The sequence below is a fragment of the Gopherus evgoodei genome, chromosome 3 (assembly GCF_007399415.2).
Source record: "Gopherus evgoodei ecotype Sinaloan lineage chromosome 3, rGopEvg1_v1.p, whole genome shotgun sequence".
Lineage (NCBI taxonomy): Eukaryota > Metazoa > Chordata > Testudines > Testudinidae > Gopherus > Gopherus evgoodei.
The window spans coordinates 166,532,186-166,552,046 of NC_044324.1; the positions used below are offsets into that span (position 1 = coordinate 166,532,186).

The window sequence follows — 19,861 nt, forward strand, 5'->3', positions numbered from 1 at the left end:
CAGCCAGGGGAAACGGTGCCAATGAGCGCTGCAGGCAGGGCTGCAAAGCCAGTCGCTGGATCCAGCTTCCCCCGCGGTGCAAAACCAGCATCTGGATCCAGCTTTCCTCACTCCCCCCCGTGCAAGGACACCCCTGGATCCAGTTGTACACACACACACCGTTGCAAGGATAACTCTGGATCCAACTGCACATTCACAGGGTCCCCCCTCGCCCCCCCCGCAAGGACAACCGTGGATCCAGTTGTACACACACACCGTTGCAACGCTAAGTCTGGATCCAATTACACCCGCCCACCCCGCACACTGCAAAACCAGCGCCGGGATCGTTGTGGATCCAGCCCCCGCCTGCCCCGGCTTCACAAAGCCAGGTGCGCGCTCAAGAGGAACTCGAATCTCCGCTTCTGTCTCCCCTTTTCTGATCCGGTTCCCCTTTAAGCGGAGCCGATCTGGTGCGAGCGAGTAGGGAATCCCTCTCGGGCCACGTCATCCTAACCAAGGAAACCCGCGCGCGCGTCGGAAAACGCAAATGACCATCTTTGGCAACGTGCGCCAATGGAACAGACTAAAGGCGCCAGCGAGTGGGGGGAAGGGGCGGGCTCTGCCGGTAACAAATCCAGCGCGCTGGGCCCCGGGCTGTTCCCCCGCTGCACGGGATGGTGCAAACCTGCCGGGCCCTGAGATTGGTTTGCAGGCGGCGGGCTGGGTTTGGCCAAATCGGATTAAGTGGGCGGGGTGATTTTCCCCCTCCCCCTGCCAGGTGGGAGACTCCCCTTTGCAAGGTGGGGTTTGGCGAGCTGGGAGTTTGACGTGTGTGGCTCCACATGGTACAGCTCTCAGAGGAGGGGATGGATAATAAGAGTGTGGAGTTGAACTAATGCCATTGCACTGACTCATCCAGGGAGAGCAAAGGAGCTCAGAGAACAAGATACCAGAGAGACTCTCAGACAGAAAGGGGGGCAGGCGACAAGGGGGGAGAAGAGAGAGACTCACGCGGGCAGAGACGAGCAGGTAGCAAGTGTAAAGATCAATAATTAAGGGAGTTTAAAAAGAAATCAAGAGGCTAAAATCCTGGACTGAATCATCCAGTCTAGTGAGAGCAGGGAACTGGCACTTTTATAAAGCACTTAATTAAACAGGAGGCAAAGAGCCTCTTGATTGAAACTACAGAGCCAGAGAAGCGTTGAAAACAGAACAAATATTCACAGGAAGTCTGAAGGAGGGCAATAGACACGCGCGTTATAAGTGTGTGTTTAGGTCTCTTTTTCCTCCCCTTTCTCTTCGGAGCAAATGTGACAGATTTTAAGATAGAGACTAAAACAAAGAGAGACGTCTAATTACACTTCTTTTTGCGGCAAATTTTAAATCCACATTTTTTTGGAGTGCACCAAAGACCTCTGGGATTAGAGAGAGTGGCTCTATTTTGTGAAGTGGGAAATATTATTCCCCCCCAGTCTTGAGTGGAGGAAAAGGTTGAGGAAAGAGCTTTATTTTAACTCTTTTTATTTAAAAAAAAATCTTTACGGAGTGCAGTTGGAAGGCTGAAATAAAAATCAGGTGAGAGAGGTGGAGAAATAGAGCGTGTGTGTGAAGGAAAAAAACATTGTGTTTCTCTCCGGCTTCTACCTCGGATCATGTACCAGGACTATCCCGGGAACTTTGATACCTCCTCCAGGGGCAGCAGCGGCTCTCCGGGCCACCCAGAGACTTACTCCAGCGGCACAGCACAACAGGTAGGGGCGGTCACAGGTACCTTGTCATACAACTGACATGATCAAAGCTTCTCTCCTCCCCTCCCCCTTCTGTGCATCTTTATTTCTGATCATCTGAGTACCCTCTGCTGTGGGGCCCAAGGACAGTAGGTAACACAATTCTGTCTTCCTCTTTGCATACCAAGAGTTTTACTTTGAGACCAGGTCTCCGCGTCAGATAGGATTAAATAATATAGTGTGGCTGTGTATAACATCTATGTGTATGTAATATCCTTGTTATATTGTGCTTTTGTGGGCCATTTTCCTGTAAGATACTTAAAAAAAAATCTGCTTAACCAAAGTTCACTTGCCACACCCAGTCCACTTTCTGAGCGCCTTTATCAGACCTCTGCCTAGCTGGAGATTAGGGAAATAATAGGTGCTGCCTATACTTTGGCACTCCGAGTCCATTTCCAGTCCACGCCTTAAAAGGAGGGGAAAAACAACTTCTGTCTTTGCAAGAGTTTGGGCGTTTTTATGTAAGTGTAAATAATGAGGAATTTAATCTACGGATTTACAGGACGCCAGGTCAGGAGAGAAAAGCAACGTTTAATCACCAGTGCAGCTAAGTGTTTGGGCGGGGGGGGGGGTGTTTAAGTATTGCTTTATATTTCCTCTTGAAACTATCGTCTCAAGCGATCCAGTTGCTGTCAGCGGGGCAGCGGGGTCTGTGCTGCAAACACACACCCTAGTGCTGCCGCTGCCGCGACATTACTGGGTCAGTCACTCATCGTGGGTTTTGCTGTCCTCTGCTGGAGTTAATCTGGGGCTGAAAGAAGCAACGTGTGTGGAGGGAGGGAGACTGTAACGCGCATACTTTCGTTTTATGCCAGTTTGGGGATTGGAGGCTGTGTGTGTGTGTGGATTCCTGGTGGATTTCCTAGTGGGAGTAATTACAAAAAAAAAAGTGTATTAAAATTACTTTCAACCAATTTGTCTCTGTGTATGGAAATGTGTATGTGTTTATATATAAATACATGCAGTGTGTTGTGCATATAGTGTATGACTGCTGCTCTGCACCGTATGTGCAAATTTGAGTGTATGCAATGAATTTGCATTACCACTTCTTATATGAAATGTTTCACAGTGCCAAAAATATCAACTCTTACTCTGCTATCCACTAAAATAGTGTTCTTATCCCATGTGCTAGCTGAGCATACCTACAGACATGGCAGATGTCATCAAACATGCACTGAAGACTTGGAAGTCAGAATCCCTGACTTTTATTTATCCTTGGAAAGAGAAGGGAATGCGATGTAACCTGAAATACTGCCAGTTCTGTAGGAATTCAACCAAACATTCAACTCAAATGAAATGGTGCTAGTTACTACTGTTTACATTTGTGTTTCAAAATGTCATCTATTATTGGTGACATTTCAGAATCTTGATGAGAGACAGGACACCAGGAAATAGGGTCTGATCCTGATATCCCTAGGCAGCTTGCCTGAGTAAAAAATGCAGAGATGGGTCCTTGATCTTTACACAAGAGTATCACACCTTAATTTCATCATTCTTTCAGATTGCTCCCAAAGCCTGTAGATAAGAGATGAATTTCTAAGTAGGCCAATAGTTTTAAGACTAAGGTGAGAATGCTCCAAGAAGGGTTGTTCCTGGCTCCTCTGCTTCACAAACTTTCCTGGAAAAGACTTTCTGTTTTCTGTTCAGATAACTCAGATTGTATCACTGAACACAAACCTGGTATCTAGCTCCAATTCCTACAGTCAAGAGGCTCAGACTCTTAAAAATAATAGTAATAATAATAAAATGAAAAATTGGAAGAACATTACGTGGTCTTTGGGTCACAGTTCTATTTGGGGCTTTCCCCCTACCTAATTGAAGTAGTTATCCCTTTTTTAGTATAAAACACTGAAAGGAAGAGAGAATGGTTTAAAAAAAAATTCATCCACGCATAGGGAGAGTATAATCATTGGCTAAACAGAAAGCAAGTATTGGTTAATTCACAACCTGGTGTAATACGCACATCGATTTCCATACTATTATTAACTGTATAATCTTACTTTGTTATTTGGTACCTTTCCGCAATAATAGTTTACATCTGCGTTTCATGCCAAGGAATCCGCAGGGTGACTTACTGAAAAATAATAAAATCTGTGAAGCTCTCTCCTACTTTGTTTTAGTTAGAAGCTCTTCCCTCCCCCACCATCTTCTCCCAAGTAGACAAGCTGTTTTGAGAGCTGAACCAAAACAGCATTACTTCCATGGACATCTAAATGCTATTACTTTAATAGGTCCTGTGATACTCGGTCTCAAGGTCCTTTATTGCAAGGGAGTTAAAATATACGGACTCTTTTAAAGTAGACTTTATTTGATTTGGAAAGTGATTAAATAATTCCAGTACAGTGCGCCTGCCTCCCCCCACCCTTTAAATAGTGTCTGTCTGTGAGGATGGAATGTGTTTTTGTATCAGCCAGGCTTTCTACGTACCTAGGGAGTGATATTTTTGCTTTCTTCTGGTATTCAGACATTCCTCAGCTCACTGATTACTGCTTGTTGGTATTTACTGTTCAGTTTTCCTGGTCTCTTGACCCTCAGAATGCAAGCTCTTACAGAACTCATGGGATCTAGTTACATTTTTGAGATAACTTTCCTTGTTGTAAGCTTCTGGTCTTGAATAATATTGGAACTAGAAGAATGGAAGATATTTCCTGTTGAAGTTGCGTGACTACATGAACCTAAAAGGTTGGCCTTTTTTTTTTTTTTAATGGGCCTTTTTCCTTTTGGTTTTCCTAGGAAAACACTTCAGAAAGGCTTATGTGCCTGCATAAACTAAATCCATGGCTTCTGTGGAAAGCATTACGCAATCGGGCCAGTTACACAAACCTAGATTATTTCATAACTTGTTTACATCATTTGGCCTTCTCTCTCACTCTCTCTTCTTTCTCTCTCCCTCTTTTTTCCCCACCAAGGTTTCTTCATCTCCCCTCCTGCGCCCCCACCAATTATTATTATTTCTTGCATTATTTGTACAAATTAACTGGAAGAGTGGGAGACGCATCAAGAAGTCATAGGGTCATTTTTTTAAAAATATCGCCCTATATTAAACTTTGCCAACAGTACCAGCCTGTGACATTCCTCACATCAAAGAACTTTTACCAGAAATGACTCAAAAGTTTCCCAGCTCACTCCAAATATATCTCATTGGTGCCCTCTGTAGGATAGTCCCAGTAGGATTGCTTCCAGGGATTGTAGTTTGGAATCAGATTATTCACTCGTTTTCACTGAATGTGAGGAGGGGGGAGAGAAGGGGGTTGAGAAATTAAACATGCTTGGACAGCTTGGAGCTCTTGCTTTTCGTTTTTGTTTTGTATGTTTCAAATTCAGTACATACAGTAGATCAAGTGAATTTTGCAGAGGCTGTGACACGTTGATTGGCTGTGTTGAATGTGTGAGTTAGTGAAGTCTAAATGAAATGAGCTGGCTTTTATTTTTTTCCCCTTGTTTTTCTTTCAAACTGCTAGAGAGAGAGTGCATGTGTGTTTGATATGGATGCCAGAATAAATAAGGTTACTATATTGATAGATTTTAGATCAGGACATAAGTGTTTTCTTTAAAAATCTGGGAGACTTCTCAAGACACTTTAGTGTCTTCTTTCCCCTTGATCCTTGGAGATTTTGTAGATTAGGATCAAACAGAAGCCTCACCTCTGTTTTAGGAATTGGTCTGTTCCACTGATTTTGTACTGTGGAAATCAGCGGTTTTATTACCACACAAAATACACAACTTGCAAAGTTTTCTTTTGAATCTTTCTTCTTCAGAAGCAAGAACGGCTGCATCAGTCACATGTTTCAGTGGAAATGGTCTTTCTGAGCCAAAACTTTGATGCCTTGTAACTGTTCTATCCTTATGGTGCAGCACTGTGATGTTTTTTAATGTTATGTAAAATATTATATTCCTAATAATGAATTTGCCATGTGGCAAACGTAGAATTTAATGAGGATAATATATTTGCTCTTTCAAACTGGAAGATTTCCTCTTACATATTATCCCACTGCCGTGCCTGATCTGCAAGGAAACTACCTGCATGAGAAAAGCTTGCAATATTGGGCTGTTAATTTGTTATAGGATCATTTGGGTTGGAGGGGATCAACCTTTCTTGGGTTCATGGGCAGCAGTGACTCACTTGGAACAGCACGGAAGGAGCGTAAAGTGCAATCCCATCAGCCTGAAATATCACACAGTTGCTGGTGTATATACAGGTCTTTGTGACCCCACTGATCTAGCCCATCCCTCTGCATTTTGTGGCAAGATTTAATTCATTATCTTTGGAATGTCCCTGGGAGATGGAGCATCAGAGGCCATTACCTAGTTCCATGTTTTAGATTATAATGGAAACAGACCTCAGCCCTTTTGTAGTGAAACAGTGGGAAAGCTAGAGGAGCGTTTGTCTTTTACCAGGGAATGTGATGGTATCTTGATCTGCATGTTGCTTGGGGCCGTGCTAGGGCGATGGCTCTGCAATACTGCAGTGGCTGTACGTTCCGGAGTGGGGTGTCGGGATCTAAAGTGTGCAGCATTACCATTTTACTATTGCTAAACATTGTATATAGTGCCATGAATCTCCATGGCACTGTAAGTCCTTTGGTGTCTATGTTTCTGAAATCTAAATAAAACATAAAACAAGCAATCAGGAGAGGGTGTGCGTGGGGATTACTGCTGGTGAGATGAATGCTGGAGGCTATAAAGTAAGATTTGAAGGAAGGGGGGGGGGCTGAGGGAGGGGGAACTTGGTGGATGAGAGTAGGGAGAGTGTTCCAGGAATAAGGGCCAACATGATGGAAGGTTTATGAGGAAAGGAGAAATAGTTAGAGCTGGGAAGAGCAGTGGCCAGACCGAGGGGAATGAGCTGAGATACAGGCTAGGGCAAGATTATGCAGGCCTGCTAGGTGAGGGGAAGAAATTGGCACCCAATGGACTTCAAAAGGAGGTGGAGTGGGGTCAGAGCCTGCCACTGAAAACTATGGTATCACAGTGGATTAGACCTGAAAGAATATTAGGCGCCTCATAGGTAACCACTGTGGCATTCCAGTGGCACTGTGGCATTCCAGCGGCTACTAGCATTTTTGTAAGGGAAAGTGAATGGCAGTGGAGTGTCTGATTTGTAAAGCAAGTGAGTTGATCGAGATGGGAAGGAGACTGGGAATCATGGCCCCTCGAGCACCAAACAGAATGTGGAAACGACCACGTTTACATATACTAGGTAATTGTGCGTTTGGCTTAGAGACCCAACGTGAGTCAGAGTGGAGCGTCTTTTAAGACAGTCTTGTGATAGTGACACATCCTGTAATTAGTTCGATGGCGAAAAGAGAATAATAACGGAGGATTTTTACTGACACCTTTCGGAGTTGCCTGTCTCAGCAGAAATGTTCTGAAGCTATTTTAAGGGATTAGAAAGAAGGCCAGTGAAAAGGAGGACATGTGTCTTGGCAGAAACTACAGGTGTTTCCTTCTCCCTCTAAGCCTGTCAGACAATTTTGTCTGGGCACAAAGGCTAATACCCTGGGTTTACAGATGGACGGTCCAAGCCTTTACCACAATCCAGGGATGCAGTTAAAGCTCCATCTACAGGACAAAGCCCTGCCTTAATCCTGTATACATGCCTTTTTCTTGTTACTGCCCCCCTGAGCTGGTTGTTTGGCACTGTTATCACTGCCAAGAACAGGTGTGTTGAGAAGAACTGGATCCGTGTGATTGCAAATCTAAGGGGAATGACCTTTCCATTAACAGAGGGCCTGATCTCCTAATGGATTGGGAGAAGTTAATATCTGACCGTTCAGCTAGATAATTTGGTGATTATTATAATTTTTATGACCTGTCAGATGTGAACTCCTTCCTGGTTATGAGGAGTTGAAGGTCAGAATGTATGTCACTGGAAGGGTCATTACTCTTAGGTTTGCAATAAACTCTGCTGAATGATAATTTTGCACATCTATACTTTCCATACAGGGCTGTCAATGCATTTTTGCAATTGTTAATTTGGCCTCCCAACACCAAGGTGAAGACACACTTTAAAGGGGCCGGGGGGAACTGTAGCACAGATAGGGAAGATCACGCAGGAAATCAGTAGCAGAGTTTGAAGTAGAACCCCAGAGCTCCTGACTGTCAAAGCTGTTCTTTAACTGCTAAACTATCTCATGCTTCCTCTTTATGACCTTAATGTCCTGGTAATTTTTCGTTTATCTCATCCCCGCACTAGTTACACTATATAATGTGGAGACATGAAGACATTCTGTCCTATAATACAAGCATAGTTTAGCTTGTTGGAGAACTGGGGGAGAAGTGGGAAATATAGCTTTTTTCAGCAAACTCCTTTATAGGTGTGATGAAGAAGCAGTACAGAAGTTTGCAGCTTCTTCTGACTAATTAGGTAGATCCAAGAGGTCTGGAGGTCTCAGGAAAATGGCCTGCCTTGTGAGGTTTTGAGTACATCCAGTCCTTGTTAGATTCAGGACCCAAGGTTCTGGTGGGGCTTTTGCTGAAGGTTTGATATCAGGGGACAGGTTCATTTTTACATTCCCTCCATTTACTGATTCACTCATTTCTTCTCCCCCTTAGTTTGGGGCTGTCTGGTGCTTTACATTTGGATTTTTTCTGTGTTTTAAGTGCTCTTTTGGGCCCAATTCTGGTTGTGTTGAAGTCATTGGGAATTTGGGCCAATGTTACACACACAGAGTCCAATGGCTAAAGTTCTGGTCCTGTAAAAATCTGAAAAATGATTTTTATAGGCCTTGATTTAGGAAAACACTTAAGCACATGCTTAATTTCGAGATCATCTTTAATGCTTAAGTACTCTCCTGAGTCGGGGTCATGGTGGTGGTGATTTCCCTTCCCTCCAGTTTTGTGACTCCTGTGATATCATTTTGTTGACCTAAAGATGTGCATTTGCACAGGATCATGTCAAGGCCCACAAACTGTTGTTAGCTGATAGTTCTCACCTCTGATCCTAGAACTCTATTGTTGCTTCTGTATTCAAAGTTCAGAATGTTGGTGTAAGACATGTCTTTAAAACCTAATCTAAACTTTGAGTGTCTCCTGAAAGGATCTCTTCCTAGACAAAAGCATTCTTTCTCTCATGTGTCCCCCTCCTGGACACATCATTGTTTTCCTAGTTGTTTAGCGCCAGCATATTATCCAGGTGGATTTACTTAAGTCTGATTGAAACCAGGTGTACAAGTTTTATGGAGGAGATCATTACCTATTGTCTTGGTTTTATTGCTGCCTTGTTTTGTCTAGACAATGCCAAGAGCTGCAAGGAACTTGTCCAATCTGAATCCTGAAACACATTTTATAGGCTGCATTTAAAATATGTATACATGCACATAACCGTCCCAGAGCTGGACTGTTCACATTATATCGTATAACCTGTATGTGGTGAGCATGGTTCCACATAATGAAAGCCCTGAGGAGTTGTGATGTGTCTCTGCTACCACTGCAATTCTCTATACAAACCTTCCATTCATAGAGCCATATCCTCTGGCCAAAGCTCCCATGTTATATGGGCAGAACAGATCCCCTGTAAAAAAAACTTCCACTAAACTGTACTTGGTGCTTGAGTTTATGGCTGAAATTTCTCTTCCTTTTTTTCTGGATTGATGGAGAAGTATTTTTCTAGAAACTCCTCAATTCCCCTTTTAGACTTGGCCATGACTTGCTGTGTGGGGTGAATGCTTCTATACGACACGCTTTGCACTGTTTGCAGGGAGGGGAAGTGTATTATGGGAAAGAGAAGAGAAGTTTGGCAGGAGCGGGATTGGAGGGGAGAAGGAAGGAGTTGCTTTGGGATTGGGGGTGGGGAAGAAGAGGTTGCTTGGCAGTGAGTCTCATTCAGGAGTGAAGTAAAACCAAACTTCACCAGAGCGTTATGGCATCAAGAAGTGCAAATCATTGTGACAAGCGAAAAGGCCTTTGACTTCACACATCAGAACAACATAGATCCTTCAACATGATAGACTCCCACTGTGAGGCTTTTAGTTTTTGTTCACGTACCAGAAAGTGCATGGGGCGTGTGCTGTCTGTGCAGGTGCTCTCCGCCCCATCCACTCCTCAGGAACAAGTGCAAACACAGGCTATTCTGCATGCAAACTAAATGGCATGTGTGGGGCAACCTGTTCTGCTGGTTGCCACACCATGCTGTCTGCTTGTGGAAAGGTGCAGCTCTCCATGCCATCTGTATATCAATGGGTCACTGAGTCCATCTGCTTCGGGTGTTTATGTCCTGGTTCTGGTATCTACTTAGATTCTCCCAGTCAGGGCCAGCTCCAGTGTATTTGCTGCCCCAAGCGGTGGTGGGGGGGAGCCTCGATTGGCGGCACTTTGGTAGCAGCTCAACTGCCACCGCTTCTTTCTTCAACCCACCACTGAATTGCTACCAAAGAGCTGGACGTGCTGCTTCTTTGCCTGGGCCATCCCAAGCACCTGCTTCCTGTGCTAGTGCCGGGAGTTAGCCCTGTTTCCAGTGAATCTCCTCCTCCACTTGTTTTTGCTTAGACATCAATATTGTGCATGTACTGATTTCTCTCTCCATTTTTTGTCTCCTTCTAGAAATTCCGGATAGATATGCCAGGATCAGGCAGTGCTTTTATCCCCACCATTAATGCCATAACAACCAGCCAAGACCTGCAGTGGATGGTCCAGCCCACCGTGATCACCTCCATGTCGAGTCCCTACTCTCGCTCACATCCCTACAGCCATCCTCTGCCCAGCCTGTCTTCAGTTGGTGGACATACAGCCCTTCAGAGACCTGGTGTCATAAAAACTATTGGGACCACAGTGGGCAGGAGGAGAAGAGATGAGCAGGTAACCATAGGGGATAGAATGCCTCATCCTAACTTGCCAGCTAAGCAGGTTTGGCCATAGCTGGTGTTTGGATGGGCAACTGTAAGACAAACTTGGGTGCTGCAAGTAATAGGGCTGGTGATTCAGTAGGTGATGCTCTTGTCTGAAACTGACTGACACCCGCTCCAGGTTGGTATTGTGTTGATGGAAGGGCTTTCTTTTGGGTGATGCCTAAAAACCCAAGGCCCAGACAACTTGTGGCTTTACAAGGATCCCATGGCACCTTTTGCAAAAGTTAGAGGGTTTTAATTCCTCTATGGCTGACTAAATTATATTTGGCCATCTGTTTTGTCTATCTAAAACTCCCCCCTCCTTGCATTTTTCAATGGGTAACATATTCTTCACTCCCTGTCCTCATTTTGATATATGGTGTTATGGTGCTTTGTTAAATAGCTGCCAGGTTTCCCTTTCAGAGGTGGTTGCATTTTGGTGGTAGGTTAATTCCTAGGGACAGATCCCGTGTGTGTGTGTGAGTGATGAGGAGAAAGGTGGCTTTCACGCACGTTTCCACTCCTTTTGTCCTAGGAGTGCCACAGGGCTGCTCTAAGCACACTCTAATCACACTCCTTTCCATCCTACCATACAGGGCTGGCCCTTGCTTTATACAGTCCTTTCAGGTCCCTTAGCATATTGCACGAGAGGAAGTAATTTTATTGCTGTGACATCATTACAAATTGTAATTCTGCCAAGCTCCTTCAAAGGCTTCACAAGTCTGGGCCAATCTGTGGCTTCACATCAAAACCAGGTGAAACTCTGTAGTCTAGACTGGGTTTCAGTTTGAGTTTATTTGGCTGGGGCCTCAAACAGGAGAAAACCTCAGAAGAGCTGAGTTTTACACAATCTGCTTAAAAAAAAATATCAGGGGATTGGAGGAGGGAGGGCTGATCCTGGAGTGCCACACTATCCTTTCTCCTCTGAGCCAATTCCTTCCTCTTCCCATGTGTGCCCCAACTAGCTGGTCCCACTCTGATTCCAGTGTTGTGTGCTGGCATGAGCGTGAAACTAACCAGAACTGGGCCGTGGGAGGCTTTTACTGTGCAAACATATGCTTATTAAGAAGAGCCGTCTGTGTAGGGGGCGGCTGGAGATCGAAGTCTATTTCCTAATGGGCAGGTGTCCACATCGCAAACCCAACAACATCCAATCCCTTGGTGGCAATCTGTGCAAGGACTGAATGATCTTGTAAACTGAGCCCGTTTTGTCCAGGGCTTTGCTGCTCAGAGGGACATTAGGATGGCTGGTGTGGGCAAGCTTGGACTGCCACTGTTCACACTGTTCCTGTTACGTGGATTAATAGCAGACTGCAGCCTCCAGGGCAGTCAAATTAGTGCAAAATTCACTTCTAAAGAAACTATAAATAATCTAGATCGGCCTGTGTTATTCTGAAGCTGCACTTGTGCAGACCTTTGCAGAGAAATGCAATGGGACACTGCGTCTGGCCAGCAGATTAGATGGGTATTGCACAAGGTCTGTTTTTAATCAAACAATAAGCCCTGCTTTTACTTCCCCCATCATCCGTTCTGATTTTCAGTCTGACTATTTAAGCCTGTCTGGTTTTTTTTTTTTTTTGAGATTTCAAAGGCAAGCAAGGGGTTAACATTGCTCATCGTGAATGAAAATCCCCTTGGTGCAGAGGGCTAACACAGTTCCATTTTTAAACCCTATTTTTATAAGCATATATCTGCTCAAGAAGAGCCCAATCCTCCGTTAGGAGTAAAGAGGTGCATAGGTCTTGTGCTGCACTAGGGTGGATTGCCCCCACTTTCATGGGTCCAATGCTCTGTTATCTAAAGTGGAGGAAAGCTGGCACTAGAACTAGAGGAATAATTAGCAACAAATAAGTTATATGACAGATGTTACCTCTGCATTCACAAATGGGCCGTGAAGAGCTCCTGATATCCTCCAGTTTGATTGTTGTGTGACTTTATTTCCTGAAGAATGTCTGCCAGTGATTCCTGGCCTCTGGCTTGTTTGTGAGCAATTCATTGTGGGTCCTTCAGATACAAGCTGTGCTGATTAGGCATATGCTGCGTTTGGTACCTGATGGGCTGAATGGGGCTCCTAGGATCAGATTTCTGGTGTGTGGGCTCATGAATCAAATTCATAATTCATTTTCTGAGAATATTCTGTAATAGTTGCTGAAAATAGGCTGTTTTGGTAAATGTGCAAACCTATCTAGTGGCATGTTCACGCAGAATTAATACAAAAGGGGTACAAACAATGCAGAACTGGCCTCCTTTAAAAACACCAAGGTCTGTTTCTATTTTTAGGCCCCAGTTAATGTTACACATGAAAATATTCTGTGCCAGATCAGGGCCTGAGTTGTCACCAGTCGTGGTTATTCATGGGACTTGTTAAAGTGGCAACCTGAGCCAGATCATTAAACAGAATTGAAATTACTGGGAAGAAAATTTTGGTCTGAAATATATTTCAGTGGGACATGTGCTCCTAAATCCCATTGGTGCTTTGGAGAATCCCATCCATAGGCCGTAGGTCAGCTGACAATTTAAGCATGTGCTATAGGGCTCTGCTGAGCAGGGGCCATATAAACTGTATATATTGTATGCACACAAATACATGTACATTTTATGCATAATAAAAATCCATGTGTGTGCAATCCAAAATAAAAATCACAGAAATGTATAAAGTTAATAAAAGACCAAAAGCACAATGGGATCGATGGGAGGGGGAACACACGTGGATTAAAATGAACTTTGTGAAACGGGAATGACTGCCAAAAATATATAAATAAATAAAAACCCAGAATGAAGTTAGGCAAAGTTTAAAAAAAAAAAAAAATAGAACAGATACTGAAAATGATGACTAGCTTGTTCACAGCCCTGGAGGTGTTAAAACTGAAAGTTTTTTTTTCTTTCTCTTTTTTTTTTTTTTTAGTTACAATGCTTCCATTATTTGTTGGCAATTTACTTTTTTGCATTCGATCAACCTGGACGTTGACACCAGATTAGTCAGTTTCAGTTTTGTTTCTAATCAGTGGGACTGATCCTTACTGGTTTAAAGCTGCAGAGCAAGTCTGAAGTCAGTGGAGCTGTCTCGGTGCACACCAGCTGAGGATCTGGCCCAGTGTCACTCTTTACTTCTTGTGTTCTAGTTATGAACCTTGCATGGGAGTGATAAAATGCAAACAAAAGGCTAGTTTGCACTGGTATTTAAAAACGTTGGGCCAGCATCCTCAGCTGGTGTAAGTCTAGGTAGCAGCATGGGGTTCATTCAGTGTGCGGATTTACATCAACTGAGGAGCTGGCCTGGTATCTATAACGATGGAAGAATTTCTGTTACTGTGAGATTTTGCAAATGTTGTCCCCAAACCTAGATTTTTGAGCCTGACTTGACGGGACATTGCTGGTCATCTGCTGCCCTTGAGTACTCTGGATTTACAACAGTGTCACTCCATGGGCTTCTGAGAGAACATAATCTGCCCCAGGGGTCTTTTTATGTTGCTGGATGGTTGCCTGCAGATACAGGAAGTACAATGTGTTATCTTGGCTGGTGCTTGGAACTCTGGGGCCAGATCCTCAGCTGGTGTAAATTAGCATAGCTCCATTGACTTCAATAAAGCTGCTTTGATTTGCACCCGCTGAGGATCTGGTCCCTGACCTTCAGGTTAACAACTGTGCTTGTGTGGAAAGAAGCGTATATTTTGTTTCAAGAAAGAGGCGCTTACAACATCTTGCTCTGGTTTTGCGTAATTGCCACCCACTATCTGCTTGGCCTTGGCTGCAGATTCACTGTCTTCTTGCACAGGCCTGTCGTGCCCCTCTCTACGTCGACCCTCTTCATTAGGGAACCAATCCTAGGAGAGATGCTGAGCGCCTTCATCCTCCAGCCAACACCCTGGGAGTTGAGCATGTGCAGCACCTCATAGAATTAGGCCCTTTTTGCTCTGTGGTGAACTACTGTTCACAAAGTGCAAGGAAGGATTTGCTCAGATCTTGTGGTTTGGTTTTGAGTTTTTTGGGTTTTTTTGGTATGTGCCTACAGCTGTCACCTGAGGAAGAGGAGAAGCGAAGGATCCGGAGAGAGAGGAACAAGCTGGCAGCTGCTAAGTGTCGTAACAGGCGTCGAGAGCTAACAGAGAAACTCCAGGCGGTATGTACTCTGCACACATCTCTCCCCTCCTGGATATACACCCCTTGGATCACTCTAAACCATGCCTCTCCTCCTGCCGGTGGGTGACACAAGTACACTGCAACGTTTGTACCACCTTCCCTTTCAGTGGCTGGTTCAAGTCAGGCTAAAAAATCACTGCTTCCTACTGCTATCAGCTAGTGAAGTTGCTCCTTTAGCTCATGTGGTAGAGTTATGTGCTGTGGTGCTCAATATCCTGGGTTCACTGCTTCCTACTGCTATCAGCTAGTGAAGTTGCTCCTTTAGCTCATGTGGTAGAGTTATGTGCTGTGGTGCTCAATATCCTGGGTTCAACCTATGCGGGGAGTATTACACTTGCACCCATGTGCCCCTCCCCCCACAACTCTCTTGTTGTTTGCCCAAGTTATAAGCATATAAAGTTGTTTCACTGTCACACCCTCCAAACCCCACCTTCTTTTCAGTGCTTGATTATCAGTATAGATTTCCCTTTACATGATATGATTTGTTTGCATTAATTCATGCTGCAATAATTGAATATGTTAAACCCCTATTGCAAATCCCAGTATACTCCAGAAGGATCTTTCTACAGTCCCCTGGAAAGGTAGGATGATCCAGTGGTGTAAAATGGGTAACAGCTCTCCCCTGCCTCAGAGGGGCGTTATGAGGATAAAAACATTAAAGATGGTGAGGTGCTCAGATACAATAATAATGAGGGCCATACAAGTGCCTAAGATACTTTGGTTTTCATGTGAGGACCAGTACATCACTTGTTCTGCCCCAGAACCTAGTTGCCTACTGCAGTGATTAGGAGCCATCTGGAATTTCCTTGGGGGTCTCTTCGCTTCACAGAGTTGTTGGTGCCTGAGTAACTGGGATAACAGCAAAAGGGGACAGCTGGCTGGGGATGAGCATGGAACCAGGAATGGAAACTCAGTCCAGTGGAACCCCTTAACATTAGGCTCAAAACTGCTTTGAGCATTTAGTGTTTGAAATGTGCCAGGTGAAGTGGCGGTAACTTTCCTTTAACACGCAATGGCAGATTAGCCCCAGGCACTACAGCAGTGGTCGAGGAAGGGCCATCCTGAGAATGGAGTAGAGGCAGGCTTTTCTCTGTCATTCATAACTTGTACTTCTGCACCCTGGATGCCAGGCATCATTGTTTGTGATTCCCCTAATACCCATTCATTGCTGGCACGCTCCACTGCAGCAAGGACCAGCAGTCTCTGAGGTCCCAGGAGTACATTGTTTGACAGGCAGTACCAAACACACTCTTTCAGAGCCAAAGTGGTAGCTCCCAAAGGGTTGCTATGTTTCTTACTGTTCATAGATGGTCTCTGAGAGGGGTATGTAGCATATCTGCTCAGCTTCTCTCTGTGCTTAGCACATTCTACTAAGGCGCTGACTTTGCTCACTGCTTCCTCCCCTCACGTAGATTGTCATTTATTTATTTCTCCTCGGTCTGCAGGAAACGGAGGAGCTGGAGGAAGAGAAATCAGTGCTGCAGAAGGAGATCGCTGAACTCCAAAAAGAGAAAGATAAGCTGGAGTTCATGCTGGTGGCTCATGGCCCTGTGTGCAAAATCAGCCCCGAGGAGCGACGTACCCCACCATCTCACAGCCTCCAGACTGTCCGGACTGGAGTGAGTGGAGCAGTGGTGGTGAAGCAGGAGCCGGTGGAAGAAGAGATCCCATCCTCCTCTTTGGGCCTCGACAAAGTTCAGAGATCTGTCATTAAGCCCATCAGCATTGCAGGGGGGTTTTATGGGGAGGAGCCACTCAACACTCCCATTGTGGTGACCTCGACGCCCGCGATCACCCCTGGCACCTCCAACCTAGTCTTCACGTACCCCAGCGTGCTGGATCAGGAGTCTCCTCTCTCCCCTTCGGAGTCATGCTCCAAAGCTCACCGGAGAAGTAGCAGCAGCGGTGACCAGTCCTCAGATTCCTTGAACTCTCCAACCCTGTTGGCCTTGTAACCTCCCTGTGTCCCACATTTGCCAGTGTGTTACATCGCCACCCAGGACTGTGGGGTGGAACCTCCTCCACAAGATTAAAGACAGGCACAAGGGCGTTCAAGCACAAGGACAGCGAGAGCAAGAGAAGGGGAAATGTGGCTCCAGGAAGCTCCTGGAGCAGGAAGAACAAGAACAAATGTAAACTACATGGAAGCAGAAATGGTGATGGTGGAAATGACATGCCCAGTCCATCTGGAGAGGGGAATCTCCCCTCTGGAGTGCCTGCCTACGGAAACCTCTTCATGTGTTTAATGGACTTGGGAAACACGCTTGGCCAGGACTGGAGGCGAGCCGCAGAAAATCACTAGTCACCCCCTACCTTTGTGAACTGATCTGATTAGTTACTCTCTGTGCTTGGTTCATTCTGGTCCATTGATCTCTCTCTCTTTCTGTTACTGATCCCATGACATTTCACCTAGTCGATATCCACTCTAAAAGCTTTTTATGATCTTTGTTAGCTGCTGCTGATGATGTTGGGAGGGGCTGTGGGAAATTCTTGCTGTTGTCAAGATGGGGAGTGTTGGGAGGAGTCACAAATGCTTGGTCACAGGGATGGTGCTTGTAAGTCAATAGCCCACAAGCTCAGTGGCAAGGACGCCATGAACTGAGGGGGAAGATTTGTTTAGAGGAGTTGGAGGGTGTGAGATGGACATTTTTGTCCCATTTCCCCCCTCTTCCTCCGCATGTTGCAAAGGTCAGATTAGCAGAATGCCTAGTAATGGGAACTGGAATGGTGCCCCGGTAACTGATAGGGTACCAGAGTCCATTTCCAGTAGCTAGTGTCTTTGGCAGCATTTCTCTTGTAATTAGTGTTTGTCAAATCTGCTGCTGGACCCTTTGTTTCCTTCACCCTGGCCAACTGCCACCTTGGGCGCAATGCATCCTGCTCCTCTTCCTCCTCCTCCTCAGTGTGCCTGACTCAGATGCTGATTCCACTCCATGGGCAAACCCTTCTTCCTCAGCCCATATTTCCAGAACATATCACTGACGAGGAAGTGACATTCCAGTGCGTCCAGGAAAGAGATTTACTAAGAACAAAAGGGTGAAGTTGCCTGAACGTTCTCTTGTCACCCAGGCAACAATGCAGTTTGCATCTCTGCTGTCTTTCCTTGTCTGTATCATTGCACCTTGATTCCTAGCCCCTGTTGTTGTTTGCTACTTGCTGGGTTGGGGGATTTTTCATTCTGGTATTCAGGACGAGCAGAGACTCTGCCTCTAACAGTGGACCCTCTGTCTTCTCCTACGCAGGGTCTCAGCTGACAGTGCCGAGTGCACACAATGGGCATGGCCATTTAAAAATAATGTTCACTACTGAAAATAGGGATAGGCTTAACCTCAGCTCCTCTGGAGCCAAGTCCAACTCCTACTGAAGTTAATGGCGCTTGCACACCGTGCTCAGGTGCACCAATGGGTTTTCCAAGATCGAGTGCATGGATGTTGGGTCAGGCTCCTGGTGTAGTAGCTGAAAGCTCCATTCAGTGCATTCAAAGAGTATCTCCATTAGTCTGTCCATTGAAGCTGCTGTCTCAGCATATCTAATTGTATGTGGTATAATCTTCTTTGGTTTATCAATCGAAACCTGGGTATGTTCTGAATTAGGCTGGACTGTGGAGAAATCTTTGGTGCAGTGTTTTATTTTAGGGCCCAGTCCTGTGAGATGCTGAGCACTCTCGGGTCCTACTGCCTCTATTGGGATTTAACAATACTCAGCACCTCAGAGGTTTGGGCTTTTTCTGTAGTAATCATGGATTCTGTCAGACCCTCACTGTTGTATCAGTTTTAAAGGGATACTGTCTGAATGTAGGTTTTCTTTAAAACCAAACCAAACCCACGCATTTACAAAATTTGCCAGGAACAGAAATGTTTTAGTGACTTGTTCATGAAACTTAAATTCATTGATTCTGTTTTTTCTTAATTATGTGAACATTCCTTACTTTGTGCTAGTGCCAGAGACCCAAAACTGACTACAGACCAAAGGTAAAACGAACCAGTTAGTTTCATTGTCCTTAGTTGAAGTGCAAAACTTAACTGATTAATGGAAATAAAGGTAAATGATTTTAAACATTTTTCAATAAGTAGCCCAGAGAAGATTCTGTAAAATGTCTCCTATGTTTCATTTCCACTCATGCAGGGCAGAAGATAATATTAACAAGCGGTGACTCCTAAACACATGTAATTTCTCCCTGGGCCAGTTGACCTGAGCCACTGTTCTGCAGGGACCTCCTTAGAATTAATTCATGATTAGCATACTCATTAAGAAGAACTGAGTAGGTACCTGTTTCCCCATCTTTCTGAGGATTACAAAACTGGTAGTGTGTGAGCAAAAGTCTCTTCTAAAGTCTCCTTAGTACCAAACTGAATCTGTGGTGTCTTGAAAAATAACTTGTCCCATCTTCTAATGTGTCTTCAGGTGATGTTCACAATCCCATCAGCTATCTACTTGATTTGGGATCAGGCAGTCCTTTTAATTACTGTGGAGGGGTGGAGAGAAATCTGTTCAAGAGTGGAGGACCTAGCCAGCTTTTGTGGGCAATCAGGGTAGCAAAATAGAACGTGTCTGAAATAAATTTTCAAGTGTCCTTTCCCCTGCCTATAAAACCCTCTTTTGCCAGCCAACCAGAGTTAGTCCCAGAAATGAGAAATTATCTTTTCACATCTGGATTGCTTTCTATAAGATATCTCAAGTTTTTTTCCCCCCTCCAGATATCGGATCCTCTTCTGTTTAATTGGGCAAGTTTGGGCCCAAACTTAATTGGGCCTTCCTCTGCAGCACGGGCCTGGGTCACTTGCAGGTTTAAGCTAGTGTAAATCGGGGGTTCTCTGTAACTTGAAGTCTTTAAACTGTGATTTGAGACTTGGATAACTCAGCCAGAGGTTAGCGGTCTATTACAGGAGTGGGCACCTGAGATTCTGTGGCCTGAAATGTGCAGGAGGTCAGACTAGATGATCATGATGGTCCCTTCTGACCTCAAAGTCTGAGTAGTAGCCTGTGTCTGTCTCTCCGCCAAGCCATAGAACCCCACTCCTCATCTCTGTGACATGGGCATACAGCCAAGGGAGAACCAGGCTCCTCTTTAGTCCTAGTTCGTTGAGATGTTACCCAAAGGAGCCCCAGCCTCCTCTCTGGTACTCACCT

At 45.0% G+C, this 19,861-nt stretch overlaps 1 protein-coding gene across 6 annotated transcripts; it reads left to right on the plus strand.

The window, feature by feature from the left end:
- The first annotated feature begins 311 nt into the window (after positions 1 to 311).
- FOSL2 (FOS like 2, AP-1 transcription factor subunit) lies at positions 312 to 19,550 on the plus strand. 6 transcript variants are annotated; one of them, XM_030557328.1, is made up of 5 exons: positions 312 to 368; positions 1,641 to 1,730; positions 10,308 to 10,562; positions 14,604 to 14,711; positions 16,177 to 19,550. In XM_030557328.1, exons 3-5 carry the CDS (start codon positions 10,323 to 10,325, stop codon positions 16,684 to 16,686), a joined length of 858 nt encoding a protein of 285 aa, XP_030413188.1. In that variant the 5' UTR covers positions 312 to 368; positions 1,641 to 1,730; positions 10,308 to 10,322; the 3' UTR covers positions 16,687 to 19,550. The 6 variants fall into 6 exon arrangements, with proteins under 6 accessions (XP_030413188.1, XP_030413183.1, XP_030413187.1 ...); XM_030557323.1 differs by lacking the exon at positions 312 to 368 and having other exon boundaries at positions 816 to 1,730; XM_030557327.1 differs by lacking the exons at positions 312 to 368; positions 1,641 to 1,730 and adding an exon at positions 1,797 to 1,855.
- Positions 19,551 to 19,861: the final 311 nt, after the last annotated feature.